This window comes from Rattus norvegicus, chromosome 16, assembly GCF_021556685.1.
Source record: "Rattus norvegicus strain SHRSP/BbbUtx chromosome 16, alternate assembly SHRSP_T2T, whole genome shotgun sequence".
Lineage (NCBI taxonomy): Eukaryota > Metazoa > Chordata > Mammalia > Rodentia > Muridae > Rattus > Rattus norvegicus.
Window position 1 is genome coordinate 12625203 of NC_141549.1, and position 17216 is coordinate 12642418.

At 42.0% G+C, this 17216-nt stretch overlaps 1 protein-coding gene across 15 annotated transcripts in view; it reads right to left on the reverse strand.

Annotated features, from left to right (window-relative positions):
* Window positions 1-6475: 6475 nt before the first annotated feature.
* Window positions 6476-17216, reverse strand: part of Ccser2 (coiled-coil serine-rich protein 2) — a 112961-nt gene continuing 102220 nt past the window's right edge. For 10 of the 15 annotated variants that reach the window (XM_087588235.1, XM_087588231.1, XM_087588233.1 and 7 more), the window contains one exon: window positions 6476-11269. In XM_087588235.1, coding sequence (XP_087444361.1) covers window positions 11206-11269 — 64 coding nt within the window. In that variant the 3' untranslated portion in view covers window positions 6476-11205. 15 annotated transcript variants of the gene reach the window in all.

Consider the following 17216-nt stretch of genomic DNA (forward strand, 5'->3'; position numbering starts at 1 on the left):
CTGCCAAGGTGTCCAGCTTTAGTGGACTCAGCCCCAGGATAAAAACAGTTTGTGCAATCCTGCACCTCAGCAAGGTGACAGGAGGGTGGGCATCCACACTGGGAATAGAGGGTACCACCATTATCGGCAGACCCGATCCTGTACACAGACCAACCCTTGAGGCCCATAAATGGCATTGTTGAATCTGATAAAAGCGCAATCCCAGTCTGAGATCCACATACAGCAGTCACGTGCTTCTCTCTGTACAAGTGCTGAGGAACCCAAAGTCTACAAGAGAGGAAACAGCAATAAAATTTCACCCACGATAGCGTAAAAAGAATAATGCATTTGGAAATAAATGTAAGATCTGTATCCTGACAATTATGAGACAGAAATGATTGAAGTGGCAGCCCATATTTGTAGACAGGGCACTGTAAGGGTGATGGTCAACCCAACACCAGAAGAGCCTGCTACCCTCATGGAGATCCTGTGTGCTTTTGAAGAAATTGACCAGTGATCTCCAAATTTACACAGAACTGTAACGGACTGTGAATGGCCCAAATCGTGTTGACTGACAAGGGAGTACTTCCTTCCTGTCATAATGGCCCACCATTATGAACAGTTCACATGGGCACAAAAACACACAGAGAACCTTACGGCGGACATCACTCTGCAGAAACAAATTCTTCTCTACACTCAATTGATTTTCAGTACAGGCTCTAAGACTGGGCTTTCAAGAACTGGAAACTGACAAGTCACATGCAGATGAATGCAAGCCTTTACTTCATACTGGGCACCAAAACCAAGTGAGTTTTGCACCCCAGGATTCAGTGTAGGAATCCAATAACATAACTGCTACAAGAGGTCACAGAACACTATCTTCAAGACCTTTGGCTCAGCAAGGATTCAGGGACGACACCAAAAAGATCAATGAGGCAAATTTAAAGGATGTTACATTTGGCCTTATCAGGACTTAAACATCTGTGCTCCCTAAGATATGAAGATAAGCAACCATATGGGAGAAAATAATTTCTCAAACCCATAACCAGTAAGCAGCCTGTATCTAGAACACAGAATGTAACTTCACACTTCAGTAATACAAAGACTGCCCATAAGAAAACACAACTACGGAGATAGACATGTCACCAAGCACCATAAATGAATAGCTAGTGACAACACAGAAAGACGACCCATTAGCTATTAGGAAAGTGCAGATACAAAAAAACACCTAGACATCGCTTCACAGCCACTGGACTGGATGTACTAAAAGAGCACAGTGACATGGAGGAAAGAGGACCGTCAAATACTGTCTGGAATGACATAGGACTGTGTGAGCTCCTTGGAAAAACACCTTGGCTGCTTCTTGAGAAAGTAAACATAAATTTATCTCGCATCCCAGCAATCCCATTCATAGAGCTATTCCCAAGAGAAAGAAAAATGTATCTATATGAAGGTCTAATCCCAGATATTATCAGGATCTCTATTCATAATAGTCCTAAATGGAAAATAAGTAAATGCCTTTCAGTTGGTGAATGGATAGACAAATTGTATGTGCCCGTACAAGGAGATACTAATGGAATTAATAAGCTTCGTATAACTTCCTGTGATAGGATTGCATTTTGTGTATGTTATTCCTGCAGTAACACAGGTAAGGATCCGACTTCTGGACACCAGAAGTAGGACGTCAGACAGCTTCATGAACTCACTCCTTGTTTCCACTTGGGCCTTGAGGTTGGCAGTGCTGTGTCAAGGATAGTGACAACTATTAGTGACAGATTTTGTTCTCAAACTTGGCTCATTTGTTCCCTTGGCACATGCAGGCTGGGGGAATGGGGAGACTCACTCTATGGCAGTCCCTCTCTGGGGCCTCCAATGTTAAATGTCCTTACTTATCATTGGTTCTGTCCACGGGCCCCCAAATAGGAGAGCCAGACATGTAAATGTACTCTGAGTGGTGATTTCCTGGGTTCTGCTGCTAGAAGACTTTGCTGTAAGGTCCCGGCTGTCACTATATTAGCTTCACCTTCATGCCTGAAAGGACAGAATGTGTACACACGTGGATGGCTTTCTAAACAGCAGTTGAATGGTGCTAGACACTAGAACGGGCCAAATGAGGGGGAGGGGATTACTTGGCTCACAACTCCCTTTGACTGAAGACTTGAGGCTTCCGCTTCCGTGGCTTTGTCTAATGCCTGCCACCGCTAAGCTTGATGACTTGAAGGGCAGGCCACCGGATTCTGCTGCCTGGTTTTGAGCCAAGGAGGGAGAGCCTAATCTTTATGCTCTTTCTTTAAACCAAGCAGAGATGGTCAGTCTACCTCAGTAGCACAATGCTTCTTGGAGCTTCCTTAGTGACTGCATACTTTGAAGCCATGGGGGACAAGGCAGGCTACCTTGCTAAAACTGAAGCCACCGTTGACTTATTTTATGTAGAGAAATAAACTTCTCACGCTGTCAGCCATTTTTCTGCCATAATTTCTATACTCCCTGGCCAGCGGCCAGTCTCGGCAATGTCTCTCTAATGAAGTTACGCCACTATTTTTCTCTGCCTGAGAAAAAGGATGATTTCCCATTGTTTTGGAACATACTCTTGTTCTGTCACTCAACACTTAAGAGATTAAAAGCGCCAAAGATAACGCACCTTGTCCTGTCTCATTCTTCCCTTGGCCTGATGGGAACAAGAGATTTCTACAGGACCAGCCATGTACAGGGGCAGGGGCTGAGAAATGTGACAAAGAGATGCTCTCTCTTCCCTCTCCTGCCAGAAGGGGAAGATGATGAGACTAGCACTCTTGGTGCCTTTTAAGCTGTGTGGTCTGGGCTTTCTCCAGCCTTTGAGTAATTTCATCCGGTCAGAGGATTTTGAACTTTGTATTATACATTGAATATCACTTGAGAATTAGACATCTTTCAAAGGCATCATTCCCTGGGCACATCCTCTTTCCCAGACTCACTGGTGAGAACATAAGTTATCTTTATGTAGGGATGGTTTCCAAAGATGTCTGTTTTCATTTTGTACTTTTGATTTTTCTCTAAACTGATATAGCCAGTCTCATATATATATATATATACATATATATATATATGCATATATATATATATATATACACACACAAACACACACACACTTTGGAAACAGGATGGATATTATACATACAGGTTTCTTATCAATGTTTCAAAAACATCCAGAAGGAAAATTGTGGCTTTATCAAGCTTGTACAGACTTTATGCATATAATATATGTATATTTGCATATGCTTTACAGCATATTGAGCGCTGTAAGCTATCTCAAAGTCACAAAGTACATGAGGGAAGGTGTTCAGGTTATATGTAAGCAGTTATGTGGTTTTGTCTAACGAATTTGAGCACCCATGTATTTGGGTATTAAAAACCCCAAACCAATCTTCCTCAGACATCAAAAGACAATGTACTTCATTGATTAATCTTTTGCATATATACTTTACCCATCCAAGTATACAGTTCAAAAACATCTTAGTGAGTATATCAGGTACACAGCTCTCATTATGAATCCACTTTAAAGTGTGTCTATCAGTCAGAAAAGACTGACGTATTCATTTATTAATGTTTACTACTTCCTGTTAGATACCACATTTCCTTTGTGTTTATACATTTTCTACTATATATTTTCAGATATAGCATTATACAGGGTATAGTATCTTGTTAGACTTCTTCCATTTAGCAAGCCATAGCATATCTTAGTTCACTTCTTTACATAATAGAATTTCATTCTTTGGGCATATACAATTTGTCTACCACGAGTCCTATGAAAAAGTAAATGTATTTATAAGGACACAATTTGCAGCATTATTACTATTGTTGAATGCAGGTATTTATAAGCATATGCACAAGACTTCGATGCATAAGTAGATAAATAATGCCTCTCTCTCTTAACTTGCTTACAAATTGTTATAATACAGGCATTTGGGTCCTGTGAATGCAATGTGAATATTACGGTAAATATTTAAGACCATTGTTTAGCTGTGGAATCATTTTTTGTGTGTGGAAATTAGCCATCCTCTTGAGGTGTATGTTATTTCAGGGTCCCACACATTCTTTGAATACACAGGGGCATCATGAGCAGAATGCCATAGCACTATGTGTCTCTCACATGGCTGGCCAGGGTCAATGCCCTGTTGGGTTGACTCTCTGTACTTCTATAGTTCTTTTGTGCTGTAACTTTTTGCATCATTCTTTCAGAATTGGGGTTCCCTGGGCTTTCCCACTGAATTCCCAGGAGCTCTGAAATGCTCCTATACTACCCAAGACAAGCTCTCTCAGAACAACAGCAGTTAAAGGCCCAAGCTTCACAGGGTGCCCATGGCTAGACCAAGTCCTTTCCTGAGTACCTGGATCTAACCAAAGCAGTCCGCGGCACCAGGCTCTGACAGTCTCATAGGCCCACCTCATTAGTAACAAAATCAAACAAGAAGAGTTACAGTCACAACCCATTATAGACTACTAATTTTGTCAGTGCAATTCATGTTTGCACTGGACCTACCTTAGTCTGTCATAGAGGTACAAAACATCAGCTACGGTTTGTCATGGAAACAAGTTTCCGGTAGTTTAATAAAACTACTGTGAACCAATGTGAATCAAAGAGTCCGACTGGTGAATGGTTTGGTGTGTGCTAATGATCTTACTTTTATTAACATTAAAAAAAAAAAAAAACAAACCAATGCAGCTCTTATTTATGGAAGGAGCAGTTTTCAAGGCGACTTCCTCTGGCCTGGAACACCTGTAGTGTGCCACCTGAGCTCTGTACACTCTGTCTGGGTTGGAACATCTGTGCTTCTGGATCTCGCCCAAGATCCTCCAGGCCAGCACACAGGAAGCACACCTAGTATTCCTTTCACTGCGGTGATGGATCCCTGAGATGTGATTGTAGAACATATCCACTCTACAGCGACTTTCACACCCAACATGACTGAGAATGAATTTACAGGTTATACTTTAGAATCTGGGAACAGCATTTCCATGCTCACAGCCCAGGAAGCAGAGCCTCTGAGGACGTCCCTTTTCTCACGTTTACAAAGAGTAGACGGAAGTGGAGGGGTGTGATGATAGGGAGATGACCCGTAAGCAGAGAAAATGCTCTCCCCAGAGATTCACCTGGCAAGAGTGGGGAGGAAGACTTTCAAAATAGTTTGTGAATAAGAGGATGAAGTGACGGAAAAGAATGAATATCACAGCAAGACTTCAATGAGATCTTTGACACGAGGTGGTAAAAGGGGACGCTAGTTTAAGACGGTTGAGGAATTTCAATGTTAAACTCTAAGAACATACAATAGAAAGCAGGATATTTTATGTGGCTAAGAAGTTTATATATACATACATACACACACACCCATATATATATACATATATATACATATATATACGTATATATACGTATATATACATATATACATATACATATATATATGCGCCTGTTTTCAGAGGGCAATGAAGGCATGATACTCCAAATAAACATAATAGAACAGCATTGGGAGTTAAAGCCCAGAATAAATGAACCTGGGTAGGAGAGAGCATAATGTCACATTCCTGCTGTGTTAAACAGGGAATGCAAGGACCACTGTTCCTGAAGTGAACGGTGTGGTTACCGAAACTGAACCAGCCTTCCGCTCCTGGCACAGGACCCACTCAGTCACTTGAACACACAGCAGCCAGCAGAGCCACTACGCCACCTCACCTCATGACAGTCAGAAGACAATCACTAACTTCTGCCTGGCCGTTCTCTCTGTGGGGAAAGAGTACTTTTAAAATGGAACATATAGAACCGCCAGTGTACGCGAAGGCACTGACGCGATCATGCTCAGCTGAACAAGATTTGAGTCACCGTGAGCCTGTACTAAGTCAGACACCCTCCAAGGTGAGAGGGGTACCACCTTCTGGCATGGAAAATGGCACTGTCAATCTTAATTAATGAGCCCTCAGCTCTTTGTGGGATATATATATATATACACACATATATATACACACACACATACATATAAATGTATGCGCATACACATATAAATCTCTACCTCAGATCAATACAATGGTATTAACTTTGTATCAGTTTTTCTTGGCTGATTTGATTAGGAAATACAAATTGTAATTCTCTTCTTTGTATGCAAAATTTTCTTAAGTTTTTTGTTAAAGGAATTTTGTATGTGTACTGTTTGAAAATGGCTGAAGATAAGACATTTTCTTTCTTGCACAGCTTTGTAATTTTGTTTCTTTGGCTATCATAACCCATCCTAATATTTTCTTAAGACAGGTACTTCATTCAGATAGAAACCAAAGCACGAGACTGTTGCAATCAGTAAGGCCATGGAACAACTGCTCGTTCCTGAATTCCCAGGTATCGTGGCTCGGGGTATAACGCGTGTGGAGGGAACTTGTAAACGAAAAATCACAACTTGAAAATAGCAGTATCCTGTCCGTTAGTTAGTGGGGAAAGGAGAGTAGAGAAAACAAACTGTAGAGACAAGCATGCTTTTATAATTATGAACTTTATTTTTTAATTACTATGCCAACACTTTCAGGAGACTTTACATCTGGTTTCCATAATTCATTTTACAGGCAAATTCTAATATACATTATGTACTTGGAACTGGATTGTAAAATCAAGGGAGAAGAACATTGCAGATACTGTTTCTGGTTTTTGTCAGCCGTGACTAAGTTCTCAAGGCCAGCATTCCTCATCATAGCAATGCTCTGCCAGGAAGAAAGGGGCAGCTTTTACTCAACAAGATGAAGCCACAATCGTTAATCAATTACATAATTATAGGAGCCTCACAATCACTTGTCCAAATGTAGCCTCTCAGACTGCGGCAGCAGGAAGTTAAAGGGACCCATGGAAAGATCAACAACAGAAAAGAGAACTCAAGCATCACGATGAGGAAAAGAGCAGGTGACCATCTCCAGGGAAAATCCCTTGGGTTTACATTACGGCTATACTTCATTTTCAAATGTGTGCATCCGCATGCAGACATAACTACCAAAGCTAACTCAGCAACACGGAAGCTACTGTGGAGAATGGAGAGAGTGGAAATGGGGCTACGGTCTTACTGGACTCCAGTGCAACCTCGGGAATCTGGTAGGACCACTCTGGTGGGAAACCAGGAAGCCACCTGCATCTGGGACACCATCTATGGCGCAGAACCTCGGAAGGGACAGTTACTGGAATAAAGTTGTCTTGATACACTGAGTAAAATACTTAAGGGGGTGACGGACATTCAAAGAAAACTCGGTGCTATCATGGGCAAAGTGGCATGCTGGGATACAGTTCTGTGAAGACTGTACAGCCACCTTCAGCCAGGAACAATTACAGGGAAATTCATTTCACTGAACAAAGCCACACCCAGAGGAGACATCTTGACATTTCAGGCACAACTCCAAGCAATTAAGCTCATTTAAAGTGCGTATCTGTTATTTCCTTTCATTCTCAAATTCTTGCTTACTAAAATGTTTAGTAAGTTCCCTAACGTCTATATAAATACAACGAACAGTAGCAGATATGACTGAAAATACTGCACAAATAAAAAACGAGACCCATAAGAAAAATAGCAGGTAGATAGTCTCAGTGTTTAGAAATCTTCCAAATGATATGACTCTATAATCCTTTGTTGGATGTCTTGACATCGCCTGTCCCTGTGCAATAAACACCTTAGACAAAGCTTTCTTTGAACAAACTCAAGGCTACACAGCAAAACTCCAGCTCACAAAAACAGCTTCAATTTTTTTTCCTGAAATACATCCTGTTAAAAAGCCAAGTAAATAATTCTGTATATTCTTTTCTCTTTCATACATGGGAAAGTTAACCAACCTCACCCTTGGGCCTTAGAATCCACTACTCCCACTGTCCTCACTGACAGAACAGAGTAAGTGAACTGTGTTCCTGCAGAAGTTGGCAGAGTTCGGTTGGTTCACAGACACAACCAAGAGAATGAGCCACATCGAGAAAATGACCTCTGCTTATTCAGCAGCGCTGGGCCCTCATTTGGACTTAGCGTTACTAGGAGCAGACAAGATGGTGTTCTTGCAGCTTTTCCAGAAAACTGCAGGCCAATAGCTGCTCGTGAGTGCATCCTAGATATGGTCTCTGGGTGGTGTATTTGAAGCACACGCTGTGCTTCAAAGGCATAGTGATGAGGGCTGGGAATGTCGCTCACTTGGCAGAGTGCTTGCCTAGCACACGTGGAGCCCTAGATCCAGTCTCCAGTGCCACACAGAACTGGGTGTGGTGCTGCATGCCTGTGATCTCAGCTCCATGCCTGTGATCTCAGCTCTGTGGAGATGGGGGCAGGAGATGGAAAATCCAAGGTGATCTTTGGCTGCAGAGTGAGTCAGAAGCCAGCCTGGCTTTATGTGAGGCTCTATTCTCAAGGAAAACAAAATATATTGATAAGTCTGCCTATGTTCTATCAAGACTAAGGCCCAGCAAAGGTATAGAGAGGGTGATCTGGTGGATAAATACTTGTATAAATTTATCAGGGAGAAAAAAATTAAAGTGGGTCAGAGATTAAAGCTATTACTAGAGTCAACACTTTAATATAACAGACAACAAGGACATTTCCCTCAGATGAGAGAGTTATAAATAAATTTAAAAATTCAAACTTTCCTTTAAGGATAAACCAATTTGTGGACGTATTCCATAAAGCCTATACAAGTCTCGAATTTAAAAAACCTAATACATTAGTATGTTCTACTGCGAGGACTAGACTATGATTGTAGCTGATGTGCAATCCATGACATTAGTCTTCATTCTCCATGAAGGAAGCGGATGTGCCCACCAACACCTGGGTCCAACCTGGCTCACTTCCGGAACAGTCAGTGCTTCTGCCCACAGCAGCGATGGCTCAAGACCACCTACCCATGTGCAGCAAGTCCTAAGCTTCCTCTGACTGAGGTGCTGCAGTGGGAGACTATGCTCCCCTTCCCAAGCTGGAAAAAGGTGTGCATCTCCAAAGAGTAAATTCACTTCAGGGGCTCTGACATTTAAGGGAAGACTGCCCCCAAAGGGCAGCAAATGTGGCTTTGCAACTTTCCACGAATGCATTTGATATCATGTTTCTCTTTGTAACCTAGGTTCATTTAAAAAGGAAGCCGTAGATAGATATTCAATTGTTTGGGCCAGAATTCCTTTTGATACGTTTTGGTCAGCTAGTAAGATACTGATCCTGTAAGGTTATCTTTCGGAGAAATCTTAATGTGAATTGAACAAACGATGACCAGCCTGAGGATGGCATGATTTGGGCACACATGAGGTAAATTCACTCAGCTGCTTGAGAAGTGGCCAGCAGCACAGCTGGGCTCCTGTACAGTCACCTGAAGGCCCGCAGCTGCCTTCAACAGGACATCTGGAGCAATCTCTCCACAAAGTATTCTTTCCTACCTACAACGTAATCTTTCCCCCAAAATCTACTTTTCAAGAACCTGTCATTCAACCTTACAGCAACAGAAAAGAGAAACTTAGGAAACCCAGAAAAGTGACTTATTATGATAGTCTTAAATTTATATATTTTTCTTAAAGTGTTTTAACTCATTTTTTATAGAAAATAAGCTTTTTTAAACCCTCTTTTATATCCCACCAAAATCTTGTGCAAATATTTCAAGTCCATTATTCCAGTCTTCAGACATTAAGAAAAAGTCAATAAATACAAATATTATAATAAAGACTTAATTTTAAATTTTCAATGTATGCTATGGAAACTTAAAAGTGATACGATGGATCCATAAGTTACTAAGATTCAAAACTCAATTGCAGCACGAAACTCTAGCACCAACAGAGGTTACAACTGATGTATCATCGGCCTCCCAAGCTCTCCAAATGTTCCCAGTAGCAATGTAAGCAAAGAGTAAATGTGTGTGAAAAACGAGATGTTACAGCAGCACAGAACTGGTTTACATAAAATGATAACCGTCAGCGTAGGAATTTGTCTGACAAATGGAGAAACAGTAGGACTAGATTATGAAAGGAAAGATAAAACTGGTAAGACTCCCCCACTAGGAGCCTGACCTTTCCTCACTGGGGACCGTTTGCATAGACCTCATAAATACACAAAAGCTGGCCAGGACCCTGCTCGCAGACAACGACCTTCCATCACCACTATGGATCTCTAGTTAAAATAGCAGCCATATTGACAAGAGTTAGAATAAGCATGGGGGGCGAGATTCTGATAACCTGTCATTATGTCCCACAACAGCACTAAACCAGCAAAGTGCACATCTTGCCTGAAAAATGGAGTATTTCCATGAGGAGGGACTTGGCCTCTGGGATGGAGAAGTAAACTTGTGTTTACCTGAGACAAGCCTGTGCAAACGGTACGTAACTCAACCAGGATATAAAATGGAGGAGCCAAACTAGTAGAAGCTTCTGCATTTTAATGTTAAGATTTGCTGAAATGGAACCTCCAACATAGAAATAAGCTGCACATAAAGCTATTAGAGAGCAGACTGTTTTCACAGGACAAACTGGCAGGTGATGGCTATGCACTTAATGGATCTTTGGTTTAGGAAGACGAGAATATCGATTAGAGGCCACACAATCCCCAGAATGCAAACTGCTGTGTGGGGCATGCAGTTCTTTTGGCCGAGCTAAGGGCCTCGGGATGCTTGTCTTGGCCTGGAAGTTCTGAGGCTCTGCTTGGGGACTGCTTGTTTGTTTTTGCTTGAAAGAGCCTGAAGGGGGACGGAGTTTGGATGTTTTCAGATTCAAATGATTTGCGACATTGTTAGGATTAGGTGTTGGCTGATGTTTTGAATTGGAAGGTGTGACTCCTGGTGCCTTCTTACATGTGGAAGTTCTACCTGGCGATGAATCAGAATCTGGAGGAGGTGTCAAAGAACTCAAGTTGGATGGCTTTAAAAGCTGCAAGGACTTGGGCTGAGGACATTGGTTTCTTCCACCCCTCTTAGTCTGGTCCACTATACTTGACTGGGAAGGTGTCCGAGGAGGAGTTACAAACTGCGCATCACTGGTTTTTTTCTCTGCCAAATGATAAGGCTCTTGAGCATTCAGAGTCATGCTCAGGTTCGTTTCAGAAGGTTTGTCCTTCACCACATCCACTGTGAACTGTGGGCTTGACGAAAAAGGACGGTCTTCCAAACCATGGCTGTCTTGTTGCGAGCCACGTGTAAAGCTCCCATCTGGACGTGCACCGCCCGGACACATGCCTTGGACTGCAGATTCACTGTGGGCCTCGATACGTTGTGACTTTATTAATTTTCCCTGGGCGTGGTCTGTAGATCTGGGAAGGCTGCTGGGAGGCTGTAGTACTTGAGGCTGTTAAAATTCAAAAACATTGCCAATAATGTATATTAGAAATTCACCAAGAATTAATTCAAGTTTAATTACAACTAGGCAAAACTATCACTTATACTTTAATATGGAAAAGATGTGGTTTTTAAAGAATGAATTGCAATATCCAAGCAAACTTATGACACATATAAAAATGATAATGCAAACAAAAATGAAAGAAGCAGCAAACACTGTGCAACAAGATCCAAACTACGGGACGAAAGGAAACCTTTAGGTCATTTACCAAGGGGGCAGGAATCTCTGCACTGCTCCATTTATCCTCAGCCTCATCTACACCAGAGCAGAGGAGTCTCAGTAGCTCTTTGATTGAATGTTTCTACGTGTCACTCCCATGTAAAGGTAGCCTTCAGGATAGCACCCACTTTATTTTATACACACCACTGTTTTGCATATATGTGCATATGTGCACCATGTGTGTGCCTGGTAACTGTGGAGGCTAAATTAGGGCATCAGATCCCCTGGATCTGTTACAGATGGTTCTAAGGTGCCATGTGATTGGGAACTGACCCTGGTCCTATGTAAGAGCATTCAGAGCTCTTAACCAGGGTCATTTCTCTACCTATTATCCACTTTAAAATCCATTTTTAAATGCTTGTTGACAAGTGCTGTGTCTCCTTTGAGAATTACCAAGTACAAGGTTAGGAATAAAAGACTATAGTATCAGTTTAAACGTTTTCAATCACTTAGCCCAGTATGTGCAAAGCACTAAGGTCCACCCTCATTGCCCCCAGCAAGCCAAAGTCTTTGCAGTGCCAGCTGAGGGAATCAGAGATGAACGCACCGGGAACTAGGAGCAGAGCACGGAGACGTGTTCTTAAGGACAAGTCGCTGTGTGTGCCCTCAGCAGCCTACTGTGACAACACCTTTACAAGCTCAAGAGAGCTTACCATTCCTTTATTTCTGGCTATCCAGTTTTTAGTTTCTTGTTTCTGTTTTTGTTTTTAAAAGGTACAAACTAATCTAGGGATTAGTTAACTCAATCACTAACTAACCATTTCCTCTCCCAGATATATACTTTTTATTTTATGCTTTGGGCTAAAGTTTCAAAAACTCCCAGTTTGAAATGTGAATTTTAATCAATCGTTTTTCACCAATGAAATACTTTTTAACTATGCTAGCCTAAGAAGAAACCCACACAGTGCCTCTCACCACTCCTCCTGCAGGAATGGACCTCTCTCACCACATCACTGTTTGTTTTTACTCCTTGATCAGCACTGGAGGTGGCTGCCCAGGGTCAGCAGTGACAGACTGGTGAGGCATGGCTAGGGCTGACTGAGAACAGGATCACCACTCAGCAGGGACCACTGAGGGCTGCTGGTGCTTTAAAAGGTGAGAAGGAATCATAAGACATCGTGTCAGTCAACGCTCCGGCATGGAGGAAGGAGGCGCCCACAAGCTCCCACTCCCGTGGAGCTAGGAACCAGTCAACAGATTTGGGGGGAATGTGTCTGTTCTCTTTAAGGATGAACCCCTCGTAGGCTGGCCAAGCTGCAGTGTAAGGCCATAAACCAAGGAGAACATGGGCAACAAAACCGGGTTGATAGGTTATTTCCTTTTTACTCTTTAAAAAGAATACAAGGTTGGGATGGAGAGGTAGAAGGGATAAGGACAACTGAGGGGTGAGAATGATCACACCATCGTATGCATTCATTAAGTTCTTAAAAAATAAAAGCATTTAAACGGCTAAACAATAGTCAAAATTAATCTGGACAGAGAAATAAATATCACCATTAACTCTAACTACAGAATATTTAAAATAAAGCTAGCCCAATCACCACTCAAAGCTAATTATCCCAGACCTAGTAAGCATATAAAAGTAATCACAAATGTCAAAAAGAGAGATCAAGCAGGACCATACTAAGGACGTCAAGATCTCCCCAATGCAGGGCCTGGAGAACAGCAGCACTAGTGGCCAAGCACAGGGCCCTTGTTCATTCCCACCTCCAAACCATAAAGTTTTCTTATACCAATGTAAAAGATCTTAAAGCAATTTAAAAACTGAAAATATCAGTGGCCATCCCTAGGAACAAAAATATGCTACTGGCCTGCAAAAATCTCCTTTTCTTATTAAGACAGAGCGGTCAGAGAGCCGCCCCTCCACAGCAGACCACTGATGGACACAGACATCCACTCACACTGCTGATTCCTCATGCTCCCTACTTCTCAGAGAGAAATACATGGAAACACAGCGGGCAGAAGGATGCTCTGCACATATTCAATGTAACACAGCTCCAGTTACAAGACTGACAATTAGAAAGTGACAAAGCTTCTAAGAACATAGCATGTTGAGTCTTTATCTGAGGGTATAAGACTGACTAGTTACACAAATAAAGTCTAAATTAGCATCTAGTTAGAAATAAACAGTGATTTTTATAAGATAAATAATATAATTTTACATTTCAAAAAATTATTAGTAATATAATTAATTTCCCTATCCTAAAATGATTGCCTCATATTTGAAAACTGTAGTTTGGAAAATTCTTACCATTATGAAGAGAAAAGGTTTCTTTCAAGGAAGAGTTAAAAATTGCTGTACTGTGAGGGCTAAGACGACAACATGGACTAGACTGGCACTAACAAACAACAAGCTACCCACTAACAGCTTCAAAACACGTAAGTGTATTAAAATGCATAGTGCTAGAAGTGAGAAAACCCAGAGATGGCCACTCCACAGTCCCTGTGCTTGACAGAGCTCCTTAAACAGAGCAGGCAAACTAAACAAGAAAACCACTCCTCACAGCATGTGACCAAAAAGAAAATAAAAGCCTGACTGGAGAGAAGACATACAGAATGGACCCATGGTCGCACTGAGGTTCTAAAGGGGGAACAGCATCGGCCCGGGTGGTTGGGGGCCAGGAAAAGAGGGCTGCTGGGCTGCTTCATGACCAGGACTAACAGCAACACACAGTTCTGACACAGACGCCATGACTATGTGGAGAGAGCACTGCGGGGGAACTGGCAAGGGTGGTACCAACAGGCACCGAACTCTGGACGATGAGGGCTCCTGACGAATGTTAGGCAGAGGATTCAGAGTGCTTCAGGATCTCACTTTGGTGGAGCGAGAGACTCTATGAGGGGAAGAACCTCTGAGTATTTAGTCAGGGGTGAGCTATGAACAGCCGACTGCGCTATCACCAACAGCTCAGTAAAGTTTTCAGTAAAAGATAATTCAGCGTACAATTGTGCAGTAAGACAAGTCAATCAGACTGAGGAGAAGGAAATTCACAGTATTCCCTGTTATCTGGACAAGGTCTCCCAGGAAGCACCCAGGCATTCCATGGCTCACAAGACCCATAAGGCATCAGAAATCCAAGCACCATTGGGGGATCCAGGAATCGTCCTGTAGTAACAGATGACTGGCACTTAGTACTCTGTCCTTGGAACTTGTGGAGCATTTGTTAGGAATGTTCTCAGTGCACACTGAGGTCCAGGCTAGTCCTACCTGGACTCAGCAAGTGCAAGTCTCGCATCAGAGTTTGGAATAAACTCCGCCTTCTATGAACTCTGCAAACGCGATCGATTCTACAAAGTCCTCAGGGTAAATGGTTATGTGTCAAGGACAACATCAGCAACAGGCACTATGGGAAGTTGCGCAATGGCTCGATGGCCGTCTATAGCGAAGCCCTCGGATACCTGTTTGGACTGCTTGCAAGGATAACTAACCAGAGACCACGAGTCTCTGGGCGAGCTCTATGACACTTTGACTTGCATGCTCCTCAGTACTCCTAGTATGTGTTCCACAGTGGTGACTGAATCCTTGCCTGCTATATAAGGAGCAAGGGAATGTTAGCTGTGTATTCCAGAATGGCTCAATCGGCTATAAACTAGCAAAGATGACTGGTTATGTCTGTCAATAACAGATCATTAATGGTTAAACAAAAATCAACCTCTAAAAATTAATGGACAAATAAGTCTGGATAATAGAAAACAATCCCGCTTTTCTTAAAATGTTTGATGTTAATTACATATTAACTTGAACAGAAGTATCTTTCACAATGACCAGCTTAGCCATCAAGTGATTTCCGTTTGTTTTGTTTTGCTTTAACTTGAATGGGCATTTCTTGCTCAGAAGACTGGAAAAACCATCAACCTCAACAGGCATGTAGCTAGTTCCTTTTTCCAGTTCTAACAGTATGATTACACATGCGAACCATATAGCACGGGGCTTCCTGACACACGTCACCTGTGAGAATTAGAGTACTAACATGGTAGGTTCAAGGTATATGCCTTTTGTAAGTGAGCCTGGTAGAAGAGCCAAGATTGTTATCACATCAAAATAAACTACTTCCTACAAAACATGAGATTTCTAGGTTCAAATGCACAGTTCAATAAGTTAGTCACAGCCATGTGTTTTGAATCAAAGTAGCCGTGTGTATTATAATGTCAAAGGTACGACTCCTTTATTCTTCCTGACTGAAGAACTAGAGTTAGAACATTAAAGTATATTAAAATTTTGAAAGAATTATTGGATGGCTCTGTGATGGAGCTAGTCAGTCAAACACAGCATTGAATTACTCCGCTTCTAGAATCAGACTGGTGTTAGCTTGAGTTTTGCATCTATTCTTTACAACTGGTGAGATACTGAGCAAATCATCACAGTGCCCTGAAATGAAATTTTTTAATTAAATTTCTGCAAATGAAAGCAAGACTATCAGGTCCTTAACACAAGGCTTCACATTTATAAGTACTGGAGAAATGTTACACTCCAGACTGGGAAACGGGTTTCCTTCTGCCCAAGCACAGGATCCCCAATTCCAAGTTTGCATGTGTGTTGGCTACTTTTCCTGAGACTGTGGGTGAGTTTATTAAACTCTTTTTTCTAAATGGGTACACAGATGTTTAATGAAGTAATGTCCAAATTTCACACACCTCATCAACAAGTGGCAAAGATCTATTTTAAAGCATCAGAGGTTTTTAAGTGTAGCACTAAAATACTGCCGTCATGTTATTTGGCTACAAGTATAAATTCCTGAGTGTTCAGAATGCACAATATAATCAGATGATTATCTTAAAGTTGTAGTGCATGAAATCTACATGTCCAACACCATCAAACAGGTAACAGCTTTCCTGAAAAACGTCCCACTTGCTTCTCAGTTGATCCTCACCTAGAAAGAGTCACAATTAGACACAGCAAGCCCAAACCCACTGGTGGAGCAGTCCGTGTGGACAGAGGTGGCTCCACGGTGACTCACTGGATCAACCCCAAGGGAAGCCTCTCATCATTACTGTTTCATCACAACCAAAGTCTCTAATTATCATGTTGCATTTCCTAAGCATCCTTCCCCTCCAGTGACTAGCAAAAAGATGGCAGCTAAAGTGTCAAGCTCTGGTAAAAATGGTCCAGTCTGGAAACGTAGAAAACAGGAAATCAAGTATAAAACCGCTATTACATAACATACATGAAATACCCACAATAATTTTCTGGACTACAGATGAGTTCATTGTTATTATTAAAGACACGTCAATACTTAAAGGGCAGATGGAAATGGAGCCACCTGTAACATGCCTGTAATCTCATGCATGCGCGCTCTGACATGCACCATGCAAACGGGGAGAAAACAGAAAAGCAATAGGTGACCATGAGGAAGGTGGAGGAAAGTCTGAAATTGTACTGTACCACGCTTTGTCAGAGAAGTAATGGACCAACTTCTCAGCTCCTTGCCAATGGCACAATGGGAGAGCAGAGACAAGAGAGAGACAGGACAACGGCATCAGACCAGACGGAACACTGAGAATCGCCACAACTGCGCAGCAGCCAAGGTGTCTGCTCCGCCTGTCTGTCTAAGCATTACCCATCACTGTAAAAGTCTAACTGCACATGGTGAGTCCCATTTGATAAGTTTATACTTTGTTGCTAAAGTGGTTTACAAGTTAGTACAAATATTCATGCTCATAGAAAAGTAGGTTTAAC